At 40.2% G+C, this 24,446-nt stretch overlaps 1 protein-coding gene across 1 annotated transcript; it reads left to right on the forward strand.

Annotated features, from left to right (window-relative positions):
* The first annotated feature begins 285 nt into the window (after positions 1–285).
* KCNG1 (potassium voltage-gated channel modifier subfamily G member 1) lies at positions 286–24,280 on the forward strand. Its single transcript, XM_026697300.2, has 3 exons — positions 286–563; positions 13,588–14,399; positions 19,690–24,280. Exons 2-3 carry the CDS (start codon positions 13,638–13,640, stop codon positions 20,458–20,460), a joined length of 1,533 nt encoding a protein of 510 aa, XP_026553085.1. The 5' UTR covers positions 286–563; positions 13,588–13,637; the 3' UTR covers positions 20,461–24,280.
* The last annotated feature ends 166 nt before the right edge of the window (positions 24,281–24,446 follow it).

Raw genomic sequence — 24,446 nt, forward strand, 5'->3', positions numbered from 1 at the left:
CTTATGTCCTGGCTCCCGTTGGAACCGTCTGGATGTAACAAGGCCGCGCTGGTTCCTTGAATTCGCCTCAAGAAAAGCGTACGCGGCCTTAGCGGGGCGGCGGGGAGGGACGCCTGGCTGTCGGAGTACTTGTTGGAGGCGGCGCGTCTGAGAGCCTGTTGCACGCAGGGTGCGGTGCGCTCCGCTGTCGCCGCGGCACGTGTGAGCGGGGAGGGTTCTGCCCGCGGCCGTTGTGTGTGCGGGGCGCGTCCTGCTTTCTTCGACGGCCGCTCCGCCTGCCTCGCCTGTCGGGCGTGAGAGCCGAGCTCAGGCCTCGGCACCAGCTCCGGTTTTGCCCGGTTGGCTGACTGAGCCTCCGTTACCATGAGCGCGCGCTCTCCGCGCCCAGGGCAGCAGCAAGGCAGGTCCCGCGGGCGGAGCCCCGTCGCCGCGGCTCACTTCTACGCTCTCAGCCACGGTGCTTCTGCCGGGTTCGCGCGCGATCCCTCGCCGCCGGCTGCCCGGCTCTTTTCTTCACCTGCTGCTCTCAGTCCGGAGAACCGGAGCTGCTGCTACAGCGGCAAGTAAGTATGCGTGGTTTGTGCCTCTTTTCCTCCTCTTCCCTTCCAGGGGCGATCCTGTGCTACCTGTTCAGCCGAAACTTGCCGGGCAAGTTGCTGGCAAAACTTTTCTGCAGCGTCCCGAAACGAGGTGCCCCGTTTGCAGCTTCATCGGTTCCAGAAAGAATGAAACTATGCACCTCCGGCAATTTAATGCAGATATGCCATAGCAGCTTCCTTGTCTGGTTCTGGAGAAGGGGAAAGGGTTGGTGCGCGTGGGGTTTCCCTTCTTCCTTCTTTCTCTCCCACCGCCACCACCCCCCTCCGCACCCTCTCGCAACTTGGTTTTGCAAATGCCAAGTTTTCACTTGCAGGACTAGTTTTTCTTTTGGAACCGGGAGCCTAAGGAAAGAGTCTTGATCGAATTCGGATTCACGGATAGTGCGTGCTATTGCAGCAATGCTTTCTTTGCTCGGTGCACCATTTCTACTTAATTCGAGCCTGGAAGCTGGAGAAGCTCTGATGCGTATGGGTGTATGTGTGTGCATGTATTCCTGTTATTGCCGTAACCGTCTGTTTCTCTCTTCCCAGTCCCTCTTTTGGGGCAGTTTCATTTTTAAATACTTTCCTCCTTTCCCTCATCCTTTACATGCTTATTGCGGTGGGGAGGGGGGGGGATTAATCTGGTTCTGTTGATTCCAGGCTACGGTAAATCCCATTTCCTAGTGAGGTGTCTGGAACTGTACCTTCCGTTTTCCGGGACCCCCTTCTCTTTTTCACTTGCACCTGTGACATACCAATTATCCTAATCTACAATCCCATAACTCCAACATGTTTGTTTGGGCTAACTTGTAGAACATGAGATGGTTTGGTTGCATGGAGCAGTATTTAACGTTTTTCTTGTATTCTGTAGGTAGAAAGTTCACTTTTGTGTGATACTGGCTCTCCCAATAAATCAAAGCAGTTTGATTGTTTTGCTAAAATAGGTTCAAATAGTAGCAGAATTTATTTCATTTTCATGCTGTGATTTCTTCTGGACAGTTGTCATTGCTTCCCCCACTTTTTTCTCTTCTCCTTATATGCCCCGTTCTCCCAGTTTGAACTGTAGGATAGGGATAAGTTGAGTTTTTATCATAATAACCCCTGATTAATAGTTTTAAGAAAGAAATGCATTTATTATTACTTTCATTTATTCTAAATGAGTTTCTTTCTGCTTACTCAGTAGCAGTAATTGTGAGAGGGATCTTGGAGTCCTAGTGGACAACCAGTTAAATATGAGCCAGCTGTGTACAGCAGCAGCCAAAAAAGCTAATGCAATCCTAAATTGTATTAACAGAGGGATACAATCAAGATCAAGGGAAGAACTGATACCACTCTATAAAGCCTTAGTAAGACCACACCTAGAGTTCTGCATCCAGTTTTGGTCACCACATTATAAAAAAGATGTTAAGACTCTAGAAAAAGTACAGAGAAGAGCAACCAGGATGATTAGGGGACTGGAGGCTAAAACATACAATGAACGGTTGCAGGAACTGGGTTTGGCTAGTCTAGTAAAGAGCAGGACCAGGGGAGACATGATAGCAGTCTTCCAATATTTGAGGGACTGTCACAGGGAGGAAGGTGTCAAGCTATTTTCTAAAGGCCAGACAAGGAATAATGGATGGAAACTGAACAAGGAGAGATTTAACCTGGAAATAAGTAGAAACTTTCTAACAGTGAGAACAATCAACCATTGGAACAGCTTGCCCTCGGAAGTTGTGGGAGCGCCATCACTTGAAACTTTCAAGAAGCGATTGGACTGTCATTTGTCAGAAATGGTGTAGGGTCTCCCGCTTGGGCGGTGGGATTGGACTAGATGACCTACAAGGTCCCTTCCAACTCTGATTATCTGTTATCTGTTACTGACTTCATCAGGAATGCATTTCAATTGCTTGTCCTTTGCAGCATTTTCTGCTGCAGTCTCCTTCTCCTCCATGGCTATAATGCATCTGAAAACTGTTTGTTCTGTTTACTTCATATTATAGATTGCTTCTTTATCCCTGTTTTATCTTCTCTCAGCAAGGGCAACTCTAGATAGATTTAATTGGGAATAGATTTATTTGCGCAATTCTGCTCTCTAAAGAACAAGTTAACTTAGTACTTAGGGCCTGAGGTTGGTTTATTGTTTTCTGTTTTAAATAGAAGACTTCGACATAGTATTGAATTTCTGGATTGCTTTCCCTAGATTCCTTGGGATAAAATTAGACAACTTAATAGCTACAAGTTAAATCATTAAGCAACATTCATGTCTTAAGTTGGTGAAAACGCAGATATGCCACTGCTCTCATTTTTGCTAGGGCTTCCATAACTCACTTTTATCAGCACAGAGCTAAAGTTTAACATTATATGGGTTTTAAAACTAGCAAATCAGAACCTGGAAAGTATGTTGCATGACAGGTACATAATATCTCTCTAGTGGTTTTTAAGGCTTTTTATGACACAATGCCTTCTCTGTGTGTTGGATTTGACTTCTCACTATCCCTACAGAGATAGTGGAGGAAGCTTGTCAAAGAAGTGCTATCTTTGTTTATGCAGTTGAGATAAATCGTTTGAAATGTTGAGCTTTGCTTTGCTATAAAGTAGATGGAGGGGAGAAAGACTGGATCAGCGATAATGATTAATCTAGCATTTGTTTTCACTAGCTAGTCAGTGCCTTCCACTCTTCTGATCACAACTGATGTCCAGAGATTCTGGCCTGTGGAAATTGCATGAGGGCATTACAACTTTCAGCTGTCAGCAGCTATTTCTTCCATAAAAACGGCAAAGTACTTTTAATTTCTCACAGTAATGTCTTTTTTGGAAAGGCCATTCATTACGTTGGGACATGAGCACATTTTACTATAGGGAGGAATAATAAATGGCATTTAAGCTTTCCCGGCCCTCAGAAGTCTACTCAGACTTTCATGGTTTATAGCCTTTTATAGCACATTATCATTTTCATCCAAGAAACTGCTCTGCAGTTGCCTGCAACACAAAATGGTAGCAAGTTCTTTTCACAGGATCACTGATTACATCAGAGATGCATTGCAGAAATCAGAATTGCTGCAGAGGAAATTTGCAAGGGGGGGTGGGTGGGGGTGGAGAGAAACAATCCAAAGTGGCATTTTAACACTGAAGTTGCTGCTTTTGTTCCCTCCTTTGTGAAGGACAAAAATCTCTGTTCCATTTAGCTTGACAAGGTCTTCCTGCTTCTGGCAGAGAGAGAACTAATCATACAGCTTCCTAAATTTTATTTTGTGAATATAGTGAGGGCGGCCCTTTTTTTTTCTTTTTATTACCCAAAATGAGTTCAGTTGCTTAGGAGATATATTGCCCAATTCAGTGCATACTTACTGAAAAATAAGTAATCCTGTTGGATTTAACTTAATTTGACGTATATTGGATTGTATTCTGTATATTTTTCAACTTGATGGTTTTAATAGGAGTCTGTATGTCACCCATTCTTTTGCATACATAACGACAGAAAGATGTTATAGCATGGAATGGAAAATGAGCATCATTCAGTAGTACTTTTTCCCCAAAGTCATAAATAGTTATTGAACGTCAGGTTTCCTTAAGTTGGCATCCTCCACCTGGGCTGGGCTGTAGTTCCAATCTTCTGGATATCATGGCTAAAAAAAAGAGTATTTGGGATCCAGCTCAGATAGAGAGTCCCAGGTTAAGAGAAAGCTCCCATACCTTAAAGCTGGGTTTGCAAAAGATGTTTAAATGAATTACTGATCAGACATATTTCCTGGACTTGTATAATGCATGGTCTCCCACTAAGCAAAGGGGCTGTGATTTCCCAATTAAGGCCCTAAGGAAGTAATCAAATTTATCAGGCATGGTAAAAACAGCCATTAGGTCTTAAATATAGTTTGTAAACCTGATCGTTCTATATCATCATACTGCTCTATAAACATCTTCTGCTAGCTGCTGGACAGAGGCTGCAAAATGTGAAGCATGTTTTTACTTATTTATTTCTCAGCAGGATAGCACAGAAATTGTCTTATCTATTTTCACAAAGCTCTGTCCAGTCTCAGCACGTAATATCTGCAAGCTGACCTAGAAGTTACCCCTTTTTACTTGAAGCCTGTAAAGATCCTTTGCTTGTCTAACTTTCATTCCACAAAGCCTCCTTTTGTCAGATAGAATTCACGGTGAACCCAGAGAAACCTTCATTTGAACAAGGTGGCAAAGATTGGAAGCTACATGTTGGTGTTTGTGACGGATGGCCAGTTCTTCTTATGTAATTTGATCGAGACTCTTAGAGGATAGAGGTCAGAATATCAATGTCCTGGAGAACTTTTGTCCATTCCCTCATGAAAACACAAGCTAATAATGGAAATATGTAGAGAGAGAGAGAGAGAGATCCTGGCAACTGTTCCTCCAGATGGTGTCAAGGGAAACTCCAGCCATCCTTTTTCACACATAAACATATGTCCCACTGGCTAAATATGGATGAGTACTGCCAACCGGGATGAAAGAAATTGACCATTTCACAATTTGGTTATTCATCATATGAAGGGAGTAATGACTTAGAAAATATGGCTTAATATTAACCAAGCTAATCTAGGATACGGACTCCAGCAAACCACGCTTGGCTAGGGTCTGCCAATTTCCCTTATTTTTGGTTAGTGCTTCAAAAACTTTTGTAGCATTTCTCCATCCCCAAATGTCTATGCTTGGTTGATCTATATCGTTACTTTGTTCCTGCACAAGATTGGAGCTAAACCATCAGAAGGAAGGTGGCGAGAAGCTGATTTTTGTCTCCAGTTTTGCCCCTTTCTTTGTTTTCAAAGTGAAGGCCTGGTGAACCTTGAGAAATTAAAAATCAATAGGAAGCAGTAAAACAACTATCCAATGGTACCTGGATCCTGCATCTTTTTCTTGAAGGAATATATTCACTATGTAGATCAAGCCATGTTGTTCATACCATAAAAGACATTATTAAAAAAAAAAACAGATGTATTGCTTCCTAGAAAAGATGCAGTGGATAGGACAGTAGCCACAAATAAAATAAAATAAAGTGTAGAAGTAATAATATCAAAATAGGGACTTTGAGCTAAATTCCTAATGATTATATTCATAGAATTTTCTTGCAGGATTATGGATTTGCCATTTCTTTCTCCTATCTAGCCAATCCTGGCTGTCTTTGGAAAAACTGAATTAGGTTTGGATTTGTGCTGGTTGGGACCCATCTGAGTGGTAGGCTAGATCAGGAACTAGAAAGAACACTTGGAACATTTTGGTAATAAAACACTACCATATTTTTACCCCCCCAAAAAAAGTTGGACATGTCTGGAAAATCAGCAAAGAGGTTTACTTAGCAGAGTTAGAACCTTTGCTAATCCTGAGTGGAGACAGGAAAATAAATGAAACATTTTCTTCGAAAGAGTTAGTACATCCAAGTACCAGACATAATCGTGCTTTCTAAATTTTGTTAAGAACCTATTCTGTTAAAATTTGGCAGCATGATACAGAGAGAAAAATACTTCCTCAAGAGTTGGTCTGTGGACCAAGGAGCAAATCAGGCTGTGAACCATGGACAGAAGGACAGAAAAGATGGGGTGGAGGGAGAACTTCCTCAGTTCTAGCAGACTCTAAGACTGGCCCAATGTCTATCACACAACATTCATTTACTTTCTGCCATAATAGAAATATGCATCTCATATCACCCCATCTCTTGCTCTCTCTACTGTAAAATACCCCTCTACCTCTCTTCCACCTTGGCCAGGCCACCAGGAACAGATAACAGATAACCAGAGTTAGAAGGGGCTTTGTAGGTCTTTTAGTCCAACCCCCTGCCCAAGTGGGAGACCCTACACCATTTCTGACAAATGGCAGTCCAATCTCTTCTTGAAAGTCTCAAGTGATGGCGCTCCCACGACTTCCGAGGGCAAGCTGTTCCATTGATTGATTACTCTCACTGTCAAAAAGTTTCTCCTTATTTCCAGGTTAAATCTCTCCTTGTTCAGTTTCCATCCATTATTCCTTGTCTGGCCTACAGGAGCTTTAGAAAATAGCTTGACTCCTTCCTCCTCTCTGTGGCAGCCCCTCAAATATTGGAAGACTGCTAGCATATCTCCCCTGATCTTTTTCTTCACTAGACTAGCCACACCCAGTTCCTGTAACCGCTCTTCGTCCTGTAACCAGTTTAAGATGCCACTTTGTAAGAAGGGTGCTAAAAAAATTGACCACAAGAGGTTGGACAAAGCTGGAGAGCATCCCAGAGACAAAATCAGAAAAACATTGGAGTATAGTAAGGTCAAGAGACAATGCAGTACTATCTTCAAATATTAATTAGCTATAAATATATGTCCTCATTCTTGCTGACCTACCTCACACCAGGAATTCTTGATTCATTAAGTTTAAATGGCACTCAAACAGAATTCTTGCTGGTTTTGAGAGAAGAGAAAGGTCATAGCTGAACTGGAAGCAACTCTGCATGTTACAGGGTTTCGGGACTTTACTTTTTTGGATCTCTTCCACAAACTAATCTTAAGTCGAATGTCAAGTATATCTAAAAACTGACAAGTAACAAGAGATGCATGGCAAATAGTGCCTTCATGCTATATGTAATATGTAGGCATGTTGTAAGCTGCGTAGAGTAGCCCCACAGTAAGATAGGCGGCAAATTTTAACAAATAAATAGGGAATGTATATTCATACATAATACATTATCTTATTAATAACACGAAGGATCCTATTTGGTCAATTGCTTGGTTATTCTGCACCATTTCCAAATGATGTTGACAAACATGCAAAGGTTGAGAATATTACTTGTTTCTTTTTTTTAATATTTTACTAGAATTTTACAGTACAATAAAAGTATTTAAAAATGAACATAGAAATAGAAAAACAGCAAACAGGGAAAAAAAACTTCTTTTTACTGAGTAATTGCCAACTTTTTTTTGTCTCCCTCCTTAATCCTTCTAAATCCCAAATCTATAAGTCATCAGTTCAATCTTCTCTTCTTTTTTCCAGCAAAATATTCACAGATGGCTTCCCGTCTTTTTAAAAAAAATCTCTTTGCTGTTTTTGAGTACGTTACTATTTTAATGTACTTATTTAAGAAATCTATATGCTGTGTTTCAGGGTGTTTTATCTTCATAGTAAATATATCCTCAAATTAAGCAGGATAGGCCTGGATGACTCAACCCTGATCTGATTCCCACTGGAAGCTGGTGCTTCAAGAGCATGGCTCTATTCAACTTTGGGATCTGGGATTCAGTATCTTCCTGATTTAGTTGCCTGCCTTCAAGATTCAGGTTTGTTTTTTTTTTTTTTAAAAAAAGATCTAGGCTGTGATGGGAAAACTTCAACATGTCTGAAGCGGCTTCATTTTTAGCAAATGAGGATAAAAGTAGCAAAAATGGTAGACCCAGCCAAAGACTTTAAAACTGCTAAGTTTGTTTTGGAAATTTTCAAGGGTTTTATTACAATATCATTTTAAAATATATCCCCATCAACCTTCAAAGAGAAAATTGGCAGAAATGATTAAAAAAAAAAACCCCAGTGCAACAGCTTCCGATTTTAAGGGGTTCAAAATAGGATAACTGGACTTTGGTTATGTGTGCAAGAAAAAAATGGATGGAAAGTAATAAAGGAGAGAAGCAACCTGGAATTAAGGAGAAACTTCTTAAAATGAGGAAAATTAACCAGTGGAACAGTTTGCCTTCAGAAGTTGTGGGTGCTTCATCACTGGGGAGTTTTAAAGAGAGACTGGACAGTTGCTTGTCTGAAATGGTATGGGATTACCTGCTTGAGCAGGGGCTGGACTAGAAGACCTCCAAGGTCCCTTCCAGCTCTATTCTGATTCTGCTTCAAAATTTTGGATTGATTTGTTTCATTATACATCGTTTGTTTTGTCAGAAGCTCACTCTAACACCAAGATTCAGAAGCATCAGTTATTTATCTATGCTGTTTCTTCAAAGTCCAAGGCAAACTTTGCATTGACTCCTCATTGGCAGAATTGATTACATTGGATTGTGGACTTCCTGGCCGTATATACAAAATTAGGAGAGTTATCAGAAACAAAATTGCCCAGTGAGCTGCACTGCTACAGACAAACCATAGAGAGTGCATCATTGGTAACCTTTCCACCCAATTGCTATTTTTAGAGCATGAAACATACAGGACATTGCTTGTAAGAACATCCATTCACTTAATTATCAAGAGTCTTAAATCAACCCAGAATTGAAATCAAACTGAGCTCCCATGTGTTGAGAAGATGGACATGGAAATATAACATTGTATAAGCACCCAGAAAGCACAATTAAGGTTTATAGTCAGCCTCATTTTAAAAAAAAAAAAAAATAAATAATACCCAAAATAAGGTTAGCTTTGTTGTTAAAAATATTACTATAAATATGTTAAAAATATTAAATATGAGCCAGCAGTGTGCAGCAGCAGCCAAAAAAGCCTGCAATATAGATTGTTAGGGGGCTAGAGGCTAAAACATAAGAAGAACAGTTGCAGGAATTGGGTTTGTCTAGCCTAGTGAAAAGAGGGACTAGGGGTGACGTGATAACAGTGAGGGGATGCCAGAAAGAAGTGGAGGTCAACCTAGTATCCAGAAGGCAAGACAAGAAAAATGGATAGAAACTAATCAAGACGAAAAGCAATCTAGAACTAAGGAGAAATTTCCCAACAGAACAATTAACCGGTGGAACAGCTTGTCTTTAGAAGTTCTGGGTGCTCCATCACTGGAGACTGGACAGCCACTTGTCTGTAATGGTGTACAGACAAGGGGTAGGATTCTACCAGTTCGTCCCGGTTCTGCCGAAGCGGTAGCTCCGAAGAGCAGCTGAGACTGAACCGGTTCACTGCAACGATCTTCTCTGGTCTTCTGTTCGTCCCACCTGCGCTCTAGGCTGTGCTTTTTTCCCTGCTTTTTCCACCTCAGCTGCTTTGCACAGCACAGCTGAGTGCCGCATGTCAGCAGGAGAAGGTGAATGCTTGCCGGAGCTGGTGATTTTTCAACAATGTGCAAAGCGTGCGCTCAGCGAACCGGTTGTTATGCTGGTAGGATCCCACCCCTGTGTAAGCTCTCTTGCCTGTGCAAAGAGTTGGATTAGAAGACCCCAAAAGTCCTTTCCAATGTTATTGTTCTGTTCTGTTATCAACTCAGTACTGATAGAGATGAGTCCCTCTAGTTTTTTGGAAACATTTTTGGAGAACAATTTGCTGGCATCGGGTCTAATGCAGAACTAGAAATCACAGTATCCTGGTTTCTAACTAGTACCTTCTTTGCTACCCTCCTCACAAGAGCTCTAATGAGCAGAGGCTTTGAACAAATGGTTAAACTCTTAGGCAGGCCACCTCAGTAGATATCACAGAACCCATCATATCATTCTCCATTAAGAATCTCCAAAGGAGCGGTAATACCCTAAACATTTCTGACTTCCAAAATTTCATTCATCGCTTCAAAACGAGTTCTCGTTTTGATTCATAAATCTGCTTTGGTGAACTAATTCGGGGTTTTGTTAGCTCTGCAAGGTAGTCCAGACAAAGCGATAACAGATTATAGACAGAACATTGAGTAATATTTGGGCTTTTTAAAACAAGGCAAGATGGCTCATCAGGAAGAATTGGAGGCACTTCAAAAAGAAACGATGTTGATGCTTCAAAGTTTTTACCACACTATGATGGGGAATTTCAGGGAGATAAAAGATTTACTACACAAGATAACTGGAAAGACTGAAAATGCGCAACAAAGAATAATGAATCAAGATAATAAAATCCAGGAAACAAGGGAGATAACTGGAAGCTTAGAGGATGAGAAGAACAGACTACACAACAAATTGAACAAGGAAAAAAAAGGCTATAATAAAGTTGGGAGAATATATATTAGGAGGTAGAAAAATGGAACTGAATAAATCGAAAGATATTTTTGGAAAAAAGAGGATATGGCGGACTCACAGGTGGACTGGCATCAAAAAAATAGTGGAGATGGAAATAATGGTTGGTTTGAATACAAAAGATGTATATAAGGATCCAAGGGAGGAGCATGGGAGGCAAGTTAAAAAGAGAAAACTTCCAAGAGGATGAGAGATGATGGATCTTTTTTAAAAACAAGATTGGCTGTACTAAGAATTAGAATAGATTAAGAAATTAGGAATTGGCGGAATATACATATTTTTGCATAACACATTTAAAATGAACGGTAGAGGTTAAGATCTGATTTTGAAAAAGGGTGTTACCAGGTATGCTCAAAAATAATGTTACTACTATTAGAAGGATGTTAGAAATATTGAATAACTGAAGAATGAAGAACTATGTTCCACAAATATGTATAATAACATTAGAACTACGTAAGTTTGATTAATGTAGTAATTTTCATTTGTATCAATATTATTTTTGTACCAAATGAATGACAGATGCCATACTGTCCATGCAATAATATTGATGTATATTTAAAAATAAAAAGCCTTATGGGGGGAAAAAAGCAGTCCAGACAAGAAACACAAACAGATGTACTTTATTCTGTTACATTAACAGAATCCTGCAAGACTGAAAGTATTTCTCGTCTCCTTTCCTTTTACTCTCCCTTCTGAAAGGATTCTATGCCATCTATACTTAAGTAGGATGGGATATCTTTTACATGCTGGTTGTCCAGTCTGCAACTCTCCTTGTCTACCCAGGTCATTCCCACTTTCCATTCTATCTTTGTTGGATAGAATCAACCTTTTAAAGTTTTGGATAACCTTAACTGCATCAACATCCATGTTGTTTTATTGCCAGCATGGCAATAAAACAGTTTTATTGTTCTGAATTATGTCCCAAATGTGCTTTTTCAAATGGCAATTGGACTTTGCTTTTTTTCCCTTGAAGATGTTTTGCTTCTCATCCAAGAAGCTTCTTCAGTTTTGAAGAAGTTCAGATCAGAAGAAGCTTCTTGGAAGCGAAGCGAAATGTCTTCAAGGAAAAACAAAAGATGAAAAAGCATCTTTGGGACAACCATGATTTGGATAACTGAGTATCTCCATAAAAATTGTCCTGAAATAGTTTTGTCATTGTCTTGTTTTTTCAACTTCCAAGATTAACTTGCAGTTCTAAGTTGGACGTGGTCAACATAAAGGATCAGCCAAGGTCAGCTTGGTCCTGTTACCTGTTATAAGTGACTGCCTTATAAATATACTTTAAAGAAGTATTGTTGCATGGAAAGCAGCCCAATAGAAAACAGGGGGAAAGTACCTCAGATCCAAGAAACATTCTCATAAAAGTACAGATCAAGAAGGAAATACTTCAAATGCTCATTTAGAAGCTAGTGGAGATAAGAATCATATGTTTCTTTCAGAAGAAAATGCCAGCAGGATGGAACACCAGGAAAAATTGTTTCTTTCGCCTAGCCACCAGTTTGAAGAAATGATAAGGCCAAGGCTAATCTGCAAACCTGAAAAATTAATAAGCATCTTTCAAATAGCATGTCCTGTCTTTTATATTTCCCAATAATGTTCATAAGTCTGTAATTCTGTACTTGTATAGAACAGCTACAGGATATGTTAATAACCACACAATTTATCTTTTTAATAATCTTTGGTTACTTTAAAAATTAGTACTTTTGCAGAGATCTGTTTTAAATTATGGAAGCAACGCTTAGTAAAATGTCGGAAGAATCACTAAATGAGATTTCTAAGGGTCAATCGGTATTCCTCTCCCTTCTCATGACAGGCAGAACAAACGATGTATCTTAATAAGATTTTCAAAATGTTTTAAAAAGCCAACTTGCTGTATGTAGCTTTACTTAAATAGGAGGAAGTATACCGATCACAGAATTTGAATAACTTTGGTGCACCACCATGATCAATTCATTGTTTTAGTACCAATAGTACACTGCCCTGGATCCCTCCCCCCCCCCCCCAAATTAGTTTCTGCACCCAGAAAATTGTAGAGTGGAAAATAACACCATACCTTGATTATTTTACAGTACTACACAATAGATTGTGTGATTGAGGGAAAGCATTCTGCAAAGGGACTTCTCCCTCAGACAGTGAACCTAGCAAGAATTTATGAGTAATCTAATCATATATTATTAATGAGCCGGCATTAGTGACTTCATTCATTATAACATCAATTATGGGCTCTAAATCTAGAAACAAGATCATTAGTGACATCCCTCTTCTAGGTGCTATTAGTTACTCTCCTATCCTGGCATCTGCCTGGTACAGCCCCAGATTACATCTTATAAGAGATGTTCCATCAAGAATGTAGAGTTGACTCCAGAATATATTTGCTATTTTTCCAACATTCTTTTTTTCTCCTAGATCCATTCCCATATCAAACATTTTACATAATGTTATCTTCATATTCCTGTATTGGAGTGGCACAGTGGCTCAGTGCTTAAGACACCGAGCTTGTCAGCTAAAAAGCCAGCAGCCCAGGTTTGAAACCCGAGGGCCACATGAAAGGGTGAGCTCCCATCGTCACCCCAGCTCTCACCAACCTAGCAGTTCAAAAGCATGCAAATGCAAGTAAATAAATAGGTACCATTTCAGTGGGAAAGTAGAGCATTCCACAATATCCTGCTGGCCACATGACCACAGAAATGTCTTCAGACAGTGCTGGCCAAATGGCCTTGAAAGTGAGATGAGCTCAGACCCCAACAACAACTACTGGAGTAAAGTCTGCAAGGAACTTCTTTTACTTCTATAAATTATTTCCATTTTATACTATGCATGCATCAGTGTTCTGCCAGATTTCAATGGCAGTGCCAAAGTTCCCATAATATTCTCCCAAAGTATCCATGAACTCCAAATAAAACAATAAAAATAATTGAAATCTCATGAATCTTCATGATATTTACATGAGGCCTTGCGAGATTTTGGTAAGCAACAATAATAAACGAAGGAGGATGTAGAAATTGCCCAATATTAAGCTGTTTCCATTGTTTAATTTAATTTTTATTTTTTTGTTCTTCCGTTGTGGTGCAAATTCCATGCAAATTATCCCCACTCCTTCTCCAATAGTCAATACTGTATGAGATACACACATGAACTGATACTTGGTTTTCCTCCCTTCACCATAGGAATTTGTAACAGGAGCCCTAAAGTGATGTGAAGTAAGCTGGTGATCAAGATGACTCTTCTCCCAGGAGAAAATTCAGACTATGACTACGGTGCCCTCAGCTGTGCTTCAGATGTCTCCTTCAACCACCCTTTCTTTGCCGAAAGGGAAACTCTGAAAGGCGTCTTCTACCAAAGAGCCAAGCGTCTTCACCCTGGCAAAGACCTCTACGAAAGTGTTCACCCGGAAGAAAGGAAGCACCACATCATCATTAACGTGGGTGGCTTTAAATACTTGCTTCCCTGGACCACTCTGGATGAGTTCCCCATGACTCGCTTGGGACAGCTGAAATTCTGCAACAATTTTGACGACATCCTCAATATTTGTGACGATTACGATGTGACTTGCAATGAGTTCTTCTTTGATCGCAACCCAGGAGCGTTTAGGACCATCTTGACTTTTCTGCGGGCAGGGAAGCTCCGGCTCTTGAGGGAAGTATGCGCCCTCTCCTTCCAAGAAGAGCTGCTTTACTGGGGCATCGAGGAGGACAGCCTAGAGTGGTGCTGCAAGAGGAGATACCTCCAGAAGATGGAGGAAATTGCCGAAATGAACGAAACGGAAGATGAGTTTGTGGACTGTGAAAACCCTTCTGAAGCAACAGCAAGAGAGACAAAAGCCAGCCTGTGCATGAAAAAGTTACAGGACATGGTGGAGAAGCCTCAGTCAGGGATCCCTGGGAAAGTGTTTGCCTGTTTATCAGTCCTCTTTGTGACAGTCACAGCAGTTAATCTATCTATCAGCACCATGCCTGGGTTACGAGAAGAAGAGGAACGAGTAAGTTGTGTGCATGTGTGTGTGTGTGTGTGTAGGGGGAAGTATCTGAAATTATCTAATCTGGAATTTATTCTCTTTGAGGGGAATAAAAATGTAGCGTACTCTTTTGGTCAGCTTTTTGTGCAAATGACCATTCTGGTCATAGTAACTGAGAGGGATTTTGAATTCCTAGCAGACAATCAGTTAAATATGAGCCAGCATGTATGTAGCAGCAGCCAAAAACAGCCAATGCAATCCTAAATTGCATTAACGGCGGGATATAATCAAGATCACATGAGGTATTAATACTACTGTATAAAGCCTTAGTAAGTCCACACCTGGAATATTGAATCCAGTTTTGGTCACCACACTATAAGAATGATGGAGAAACCTTGGAAAGAGTGCAGAGGAGAGTAACAAAGATGATTAGGGGCCTGGAAGCTAAAACATATGAAGAATGGTTACAGTGCATGGCTAGTCTAATGAAGAGAAGGACTGTCACAGAAAGGAGGGGGACAACCTCCTTTTCCAAAGCACCTGAAGGGCAGACAAGGGTCAATGGATGGAAGCTGATCAAGGAGAGATTCAGCCTAGAAATAAGGATAAATTTTCTGATAAAACCAGTGGAACAGCTTGCCATCAGAAGTTCTGTGTGTTCTGTCACTGGAGGCTTTTAAGAAGAGACTGAACAGCCACTTGGGAGAAATGGTATAGAGTCTCCCGCTTGAGCAAGGGGTTGGACTAGATGACCTCCAAAGCAGCCCCTTCCAACTCTGTTATTCTGGTGTACTTCGTGCTCCTAAAGAGTTCTGCAGGTGTCCTTCCAGGCGATAGAAGAAGCCATATTCTTTCTTCACTGTGGTTTTTGGGAAGGGAGGAAAGATGAAAACAGGCCACTGTGCACTAAAGAATGGCAAAAGATGTCCCATCCTAGTTCCTCATAATGGGGAAGAAAACAGGGAGTAGGGACATAGCATTTTGCCTCTAGGAAGGAGAGAATCCCAGGAAGCCACTGCTGTCAGTGAGAAACTAGTGACCGGCAGATACAGGTCTTGGTCACGTTTTCTCGCGTGTCCTCGTGCAGTCCCCATGATCCAGGCATATTGGGGACCCAAAGATCAGCACCGGCATAGGAAGGGCCCATAGACATTTTTGAAAGCCATGAGAAGTGGTGGGGGGGGGGGAAATCCCCTCTTTTTGTTTCCACCACTTCAAGCATCCTAGGGGATGTGAAATTAAGAAAGCTTTGAGAACTTTGTGTGCGAGTACTTGAGTTTTAGTATTAAATGGAAAAAAGATACGTTTTGGGAAGCTGAGGTAATATTCTTTGCATAATAAGTCTCCCCTGCTATTCTGTACCAGATGAGACAAAAAGTGTCCTTGCAGCTGCCTTCCCCCCCCCCCCAAAACGGCACACTAGGAAATAGAGGTAGTCCTCAATTTACGACCACCATTGATCCCAAAATTTCTGAACAGACATTCGCTAAGTGAGTTTTGCCCCATTTTATGTCCTTTCTTGCCACAGTTATGGCAGTTAAATCACTGCAGTTCTTAAGTCAATAATACGATTGTTGAGTGAATCTGGCTTCCCCATTGATTTTTCTTGTCAGAAGGTCGCAAAAGGGAATCACATGACTTCGGGATACAGCATTGGTCATAAGTATGAACCAATTGCCAAACATCTGGATTCTAATCACATGAGCGTGGAGATTCTACAAAGGTGTTAAGTGTGAAAAATGGTCATAAGTCATTTTTTTTTCACTGCTGTTTTAACTGAATGGTCACTAAATGAACTGTTGTAAGTCAAGGACTGACTCTTCCTTATTTTTTCCCCAATCTTACCCAACAAGTGGCCAAATAATAGGGACACAAGAACTCACAGCAAAATAGATAGCTGTACAGGTAGTCCTCAACTTATGACTACAATTGAACCCAAAATTTCTGTTGCTAAGCGAGACAGGTGAATTTTGCCCAATTTTATAACCTTCCTTGTTGCAGTTGTTAAGTGAATCACTGCAGTTGTTAAGCTAGTAAAGTGAATCTGGCTTCCCCATTGATTGGGCTCGTCAGAAGGTCTCAGAAGGGGACCACATGACCCTGGGACAGTGCAACCATCATAAATATGAGTCAGCTGCAAAGTGTCTGAATTTTGATCACATGACTCTGGGAATGCTACAACAGTGTTAAGTGTGGAAAAATAGGCATAACTCACTTTTTCCAGTGCCGTTGTAACTTCAAACAGTCACTAAATGAACTGTTGTACGCCAAGGACTAAATGTATCTATTAGATGAATGAGGATAGATTTACAATACGTGCATTTCTGTGTTGGGCTGACCATCAGGGTTCCAAGCAATAGAGCCATTGCAAGCAAGAACTCTGAGGCAGGTAAATTCCTCAAAGAATAGCTTTATTGGAAATATCAAATTGGCACATATGTGGTGAAAACCAACTCTGAGGAGCCTCTTGATTTTCACCAGTGGTGGTATGCTCTGGTTCGGACCGGTTCCATCGAACCGGTAGTAAAAAAAAAAAAAAAAAGCCTCCAACATCAGCTGAGAGAAGAGAAAAAAGCCACCGATGATCAGTTGAGAGGAGAAAGAAGAGAAATAGCAGGATTGGCCTTCCCACCCACCCCTGCGCTTTTCTCTTCTTTATCCTCTCAGCTGATTGGCACCGCAGGCCTCAGCTGGTGCGTGGAAAGCTGTGCGTGCCTGTACGCACAAATCACCGAACCAGTAGTCAAACAGGATCCCACTGCTGGTTTTCACTTAATTAAAAAAAAAAAAAAATCCTCAACCCCAAACAATCAGTCACATGGCTCAATCACTGTAGCATCCGCTGGTCCGGTGACATCCCCTCTCCTTCCCTCAGCCAGGTATGAGAATGTCCTTTTTTCCCAGGAGAAAGTCTTGAGAAAGTATTTTATTTTGACTACACAAGCCCAACTATCTCTAATCCCCCCTCTCTATCCCTCGCTCCAGTGTGGCAATACTGAAGCTACCAAGATGGTTTCAGCCAGGCCAGCTTCATGGTTGACACTGACCTTTTCTCCCCCCATTTCCCTGAGGAATGTACTTCTTTTGAATTGAGTCTTGGTTTCCACTTTTGCTTCACATCTCTCACCTTGGTTCAGGTGTGTTGATAATAAGGTAAAGGTTCCCCTCGCACATATGTGCTAGACGCTTCTGGCTCTAGGCGGCAATGCTCATCTCTGTTACAAAGCCGAAGAGCCAGTGCTGTCTGAAGACATCTCTGTGGTCATGTGGCCGGCATGACTAAACGCTGAACGTGCATGGAATGCTGTTACCTTCCCACCAAAGCGGTCCCTATTTTTCTACTTGCATTTTACATGCTTTCGAACTGCTAGGTTGGCAGAAGCTGGGACAAGTAACAGGAGCTCACTCCTGTTACGCAGCACAAGGGATTTGAACCGCCAAACTACTGACCTTTCTGATCGACAAGCTCAGCGTCTTAGCCACCTCGTCCCTGGATGTTGATAATAGAGGTACCTAATTGCCATTCAGCCACAATGTAGGAATCTTCACTTGAAATGCTGGGGCTCTTTTGGAGCATTTAATAGAAGAGCAAGGCCAAAGCAAAGCCTATATCAGGGATTTCAAACTCGCGGCCCACGGACCAGATGCAGCACGTGCTGGCCACACCCACACCCAATTTAGCGAAGGGGGGGAAAGTCACGATATGTCATGTGACGCTGCTGTGATGATGTGAGTTTGACACTGCTGGCCTACATGCATCCTGATGAGTTCATTCAGAACTGCTTTTTTAAAGCAGCTCTTTTAATGCAACCTTAAAAACAGAATGAAGAGTTTGCTTCTATCCATCAATATAAATTTGTCTGAAAGCATTTTCATATTTCACACTCAATATTATATACAAGAGTGTTGGAAACAGTGGGTTTAGTAAACATTAACATACCAAGGTTGCTTAATGTATTTTCCATTAATAAATGCTGCTATAGGAATTCAAGACAATGTAACATCAACAAGAAATTGGAAAAAGAAAAAGAATTTTGAATTGTGAGTTTGTGCTTGTCACTTTCTCCTAGCTTAATATGTCACAAAGTTACTGATATAGTAAAATGAAGGATGACCTAATTGATACTGTCTTAACTTCTATAACCTAATTGATACAGTCTTAACTTCTATAACTGATGCATTGTACTTTCTTCATACTGCATTACAATTCAGCATGTACTCTAACATTGATTTTGCTCATGCTGGTGCTGGATATTTCTGGCTAGACTCAGTTGTTTATTTTGTCTCTTGTGACTGGTTTCCAGGGGAATTTTTAATGTAATCCCCACTAGATGGGGATTGGAAATGAGGGAACGGAGATATGGATATACAGGAGAAAAATGTACAAGATTTTTAATTACACATAGTGTGGCTAAATTACAGTAAGGAGTAAGGTAGTGCATAGTAAATTTTCTTGAAAGGATGTAGCTCAAGTGGTCTAATAAAAAAGTAAGGTCTTGGATTGTAATTATTTTCTGAGTAATTAAACACTCATTCCAGGCGTACCAGGAAAATTAAATGGGGAAAACATCCAAACAATTCTATCTGAATTGGATAAAACCACAAAAAGATTGTTAAGAGTCTCTATATCAGAAAACACCCTGTAGCAAAGATGTCATATAACATTACTGCATTTATTGGAAATACTAGATTCTCTATCCCCAGTTAATGCTATTTTATAATGGAAAAATCACTGTACAGTCATTTGTTGAGAATATAGTAAAATAAATAAATAAGGCAGGGTGATTTCATTGTTTGAATTTTTGTTGTATTCTAAACTGCCTTTTGGAAGACAGATTGTTTTAAATTCATGATGAACTCCTTCTGGAAAATATGATCACATGAACTGCTTCTCTTACTACAGAGACCATCAGACAATCTTGCTGGTATGTAATGTTCATTGAAGAAAAGTAAAAAGAAAGAATTCTAGCAACTGCTTTGTTTTAAGAGCAAGTTGCCTATGTAGAGATAATATTCAAACCCTTCTACATCTCTTCTTGTAATTCCTGCTCTATATTATAGGTTGCCTGGTCCCCCATTCTGCTGAAGGGAAGGGAGGGAGGAGATTTGTCATATGTCCCTCATTTTTGTAACAGTCAAATTTGCTATCGTGTTTTTTTCCACTGACCATGTAAGAAATAATTGTCACTCCACTGACCTAAGTATGCTTTAGTTTGCGGCAGTTGAATAATTTTTCTGTTCTTTGTGAACTGTTTCTGTGACATTTGTCAATTGACATGATGCTCATACAGTGTAACTTTCCCTCCTACTCCAGGGCGAGTGTTCTCAGATGTGCTACAACATTTTCATTGTGGAATCTGTTTGCGTCGGATGGTTTTCCTTGGAGTTCATTTTGAGATTCATCCAGGCACCAAGCAAATTTATATTTCTGAGGCACCCTCTGACATTAATCGATATAATTGCCATCCTGCCCTATTATATCACTTTACTACTGGACAGTGCTTCAGTGAGTAGTAATAAAAAGCCAAGCTCTGGCAACATCTACCTAGACAAGGTAGGCCTGGTGCTCCGTATACTCCGTGCCTTGAGGATTCTCTACGTTATGCGGCTCGCCAGGCATTCACTAGGTCTGCAGACCCTGGGACTTACGGCTCGTAGGTGCACACGTGAATTTGGACTGTTGCTACTGTTCCTTTGTGTAGCCATTGCACTTTTTGCTCCCCTCTTGTATGTGATAGAAAATGAGATGGCCGACTCTCAGGAGTTCACCAGTATCCCTGCTTGCTATTGGTGGGCAGTCATCACTATGACAACAGTGGGCTATGGTGATATGGTACCCAGAAGCATCCCGGGCCAGGTGGTGGCCCTGAGCAGCATCTTGAGTGGCATCCTTCTCATGGCCTTTCCTGTCACTTCCATCTTCCACACATTTTCCCGTTCATACATTGAGCTAAAGCAAGAGCAAGAGAGAATTATGTACAGGAGGGCACAGTTCTTAATGAAAACCAAATCCCAGTTAAGCAACGCATCGCAAGGGAGCGACGTATTTCCGAATATGTCTTCAGAGACCAAAGACAATGTCTGATAATGGAAGTTTCTACGCCTGCCTGTTGCTGGGAAGCAGGAATAGTTTTCCTCTTGGCATTTGCGTCTGCAGGCACTTGGGAACCCTATTGCACAAATAACATGCAAAGGGCTTACAGCCATGATGACAGTAAGAACTTAACCATTATGCATATTCACACTATTATTAGGACCTGAAATAAGATTACTGCTTTTCGGTAGACTCCACAAAGGAGGAAGGACTTCTTCGTAAGATCACAAAGCCATCTGAAAAAGAAAAGAACATGAGAATTGTTGGCCAGAAGGAGAAGAGTATAGAGTTACATGCAGGCTGCAAATATTCCGTTTGTAATATAACGAAATGAGCCATTTCCTTAGAAAACGACGGTGAATGTAACGGTTTGGTCACTTGGTTAATTGAGTTTTGTTGTTCCTTTCTGTCAAGACACATACACTTTAACCTTTCAGAGGTCCAAATGAATTTCTTGGGTGTGTAACTCCATCATTTGTAGTGGAGTGAACGGTTGTGTTGCACTCACAGAGAAAGTAGCTTTTGTTTTGTTTTTTAAGTAAATAGTTGGTGTTTTCTCCAGAGTGCAGAGAGATCATCTCATTCTCTCATTCAGTTGCCGACATCCTTTGCTTCCAACGCTGAACCCACTAAACAGATACAGATCATCCAAATAAATCATTTTACAGTGTTCTCTCTTTTTTTGAGGCATAATTTAAATAAGAGCAGAAGGCTGCTTGTTCCTAAGCAGCCACACGATTATTTGCAGCCTGTTTTTTTTTTTTTAAATGGGAGACCTTTTTTTCTGTTTCCTTCAAGAGGGGGAAAAGTGTTTCATAGAGATGTTGTATAACCAAGTTATAAGTTCCATCATGTCTGCCACTGGAACTTAGTTTTCAATTTGCACAATTTCCTCTTGGATTGGTTGGAACTATTAAACCTTTCAGTGCCCTTTGTGCTCATCAGCCTATGAATGAGTGTACTAAAGAGTTTTTCATTCACGGACTATGCTGGAGTAGCCAGAAATTGTTTCCTGCTGTTCCCTCTAGTGTTCATAGCAAAGAAAAAGTAGGAATTTGCAAAACCAGCAAGTGTGCATTGAAATATTATACTTTCCTAGCTATCATCTCATGGATGTTGGGTATTTTTTAAAAAATGGGTAGAAGAAAATATCAAGTCTAGCTTAGTGACCAAAAATGTTAGCTTGTCATAAAGGAGCAAAAGTAATAATTACTGGGAGCATTTCATATCTATACAGAGAGCGGCAGGGAGGATGAGTACTCTGAAACTCAGTGGGTTTCCCATTAATAAGACATAACGGCTTCTGCTGCCTGCTTTGCCTTTTCCTAGTACAATAAGCTTCAAAATAAACAAAAAGCAGCTAAGGATCTTTCCTAGATAATATGCTTTTTCATTTGGGTTTAATGCACACCAGAATAGAACGACTTGTTTTCCAATAAAGTGAAACAGCGTTTTTCTTGGCCTGAATTAAACTTTGTGCTTGATGAAACCTGTAGCATGATTTGGCCACAAGCAAAATACTTTCTTGCTCTCCACTACCCCCCCAAACCCCCTACCCTTAAAGCTGGATATGGTTCCAGTGACAAAATCCACATGACTTCATCACATGTGCCTTTGCAATGCAGACTTTGCATTCAATAAACTATTTCTGCTCAGATAGCCTAGCCGATGCCCTAGGGCTGGTTTTATGCATGATGCATAAAGTAATAATATTGTGGCTTAATGTGATCAATGGAGCCAATCATTTTTGTCTTAAGAACCATAATTTATGCTTTGGTATTCTATGTGAATGCAGCCATCATTACTTATTGAACAAATTAGTATTAAAATGGTACAGTTCTTGGGCAGTTTTGTCAAACTAGGCAGGTAACAATTGCTACCCAGACTAACAAAAGATCTAAAATTTTGCCATTTTTTTAATCAGCAACTTTAGTACTGAAGAAGATGTTGCACTATAATGGATGGATGATAAACTGTATTTTGGCAAAAGATGGGAAGTTTGCTAGAGAATCTACAACAATAAGAACAATAAGGTCAGATGAGCCTGAACCCTGAAAAAAAAAATTATTTTGTGGTGGATCACTTAAAATGTACAATTCCAAGAAAGTTTACAAAGTTCTTATTAACTTTGTAAATTCAAAGACTATTAATAACACCCTTAACAGCTTATTAACCATCCATCCAATTTTTCTATTCCTTGTTTCTTCTTAAAAACTGTTCTAAAATTCACATTTATTTTTGTACACAACTTTCTCTAAGCGTTATGTATTTTATATGTCTTTCTAAAATACATAAATGGATGTAGGTCTGTTTTTGAACGTACAAACAACCACAACTGAGTATGTGGAAGAAAGTACAAGAAAGTAGGAGAAATGTATATATTAGTTTTGAAAATACACATTATGTTTTCCTAAAAAATATAGTCCAGACAAAAGTATTCATACTTTCCAAATGAACTTGATTTCTTGTTGTGGAAGGACAGTGCTGGTTTATATTGTGGTTTTAGCTCCGTGGTATTTACATGGAAGATTAAGCCCTCAAATGGAAATGCCTGCAAATCTGAAAGACAAAGAACCAGATACCATTATGATGCATAGGAATCATGATGCATATGAATAGACAATACTAATTTACAATGCATATCAGAACCAGGCGGGTTGGTCTCTCCCTGTTTATTTACATCAACAAGAATTTGACATATTCTGCAATATTTCAGATGCACAACCTGCAAGCCAGTCATTTGTCTGCTTATTCAAGTCTTTGGGGCTTTCAGGCACACAGAATCACAAGTTTAATTAGCCAACAGTCAGAATCCAGAATGAATTGGGATTAAGGCACATTTTGCACAATGCTAGATGCCATTGTCATTTGCCAAAGAAGCAGACTCCTTTTTAGGCCAGGAATCTGGCACAAAACTAATTGAAGTTGGTAAAAAAAAAAAATGGGGCAAGAAGGAATGTACCAGCACCTTGACAGCTGGGGCATTCTAATGAGTCCATCATTTATCTTGGATGATGCTATTTGGCAGGAGGTCACCATCTCCCCTCTGTTATCTCAACAGATGGAGCACCACTAGCGGAAGTTACTAATAAGGCTGCAGTCTTGCTCATCTTAATTTGGTATGAAGTTCTATTGACAAATGTTTGTCCCTTGTAAAACTGCAAAGGACTGGATTTTCTAAAATGTTTATCTTGTTTTGATCTTGTACCTTGTAATTAAATTACTTGTTATTTTAAAAGATGACCATCAATCTGCAAGAAATTAATTTTTTTCCCCCTATTTTCAGAACTTTAAAGTTGGCATGCTCTGGTTTATGCTAAATTCATACTGTGTATTTGACTCAAAAACCTTAACATTAGCACTGAAGCCCCATATTATCCCCACTTCCAACTGTGGAGATTTAACATTAGATCTAACCAGAATTTAAATTTATTTGATTTTCAAAGTCTATAATGCTGTATTAAGATTATTAAAAAGAATGAATTTCTGCAGCTTGATGTGCCCACGTTTTTAAGAAATAAAAAAGCACCTCTTTTTTTAATGAATATCATTGGAGCCAAGATATCGTCTATGAAAAAGCAATGTTATTTTAGAAGTTACAACAGCATGCCTGGAATTGCCACCTGGTAAACTGAGGTAAGTGTGAAATGGAAACATGAATTATGTGACATCACATAAAAATCAGTTTTTATCAGTAGCAATTGAAGGCTGCTTTTTTGTTTCATTACCTTGTATCCATTTGTGTGTTGCCATAGTGGATATTTTCAACTCAAGCTGTAGTTGATTTAATAAAAAGGATATTTGATTTTAATTTTTATTCATTGTCTTGTACTTATGCCTTATTTTCCCTTTGGATTGCTTAGCACAAGAGGTATCAAACTCCACAGGCCAGATCCATCCTTCAGGGTACTTAGATCAGGCCTGCAGGGCCACCCTGGAAACAGCGAAGGACTGGCCCACAGTGCCTCTGCCAGCAA

Source organism: Pseudonaja textilis, chromosome 3 (genome assembly GCF_049901715.1).
Source record: "Pseudonaja textilis isolate UNSWEBS1 chromosome 3, rPseTex1.2, whole genome shotgun sequence".
NCBI lineage: Eukaryota > Metazoa > Chordata > Lepidosauria > Squamata > Elapidae > Pseudonaja > Pseudonaja textilis.

What these genes read in the sequence shown, in the direction of transcription:
- KCNG1 (XM_026697300.2), top strand. Translation starts at nt 13,638, where the DNA reads ATGACTCTTCTCCCAGGAGAAAATTCAGACTATGACTACGGTGCCCTC. An exon ending in TACGAGAAGAAGAGGAACGA is followed by an intron (nt 14,400 to 19,689) that starts GTAAGTTGTGTG and finishes CTCCTACTCCAG; the next exon opens with GGCGAGTGTTCTCAGATGTG.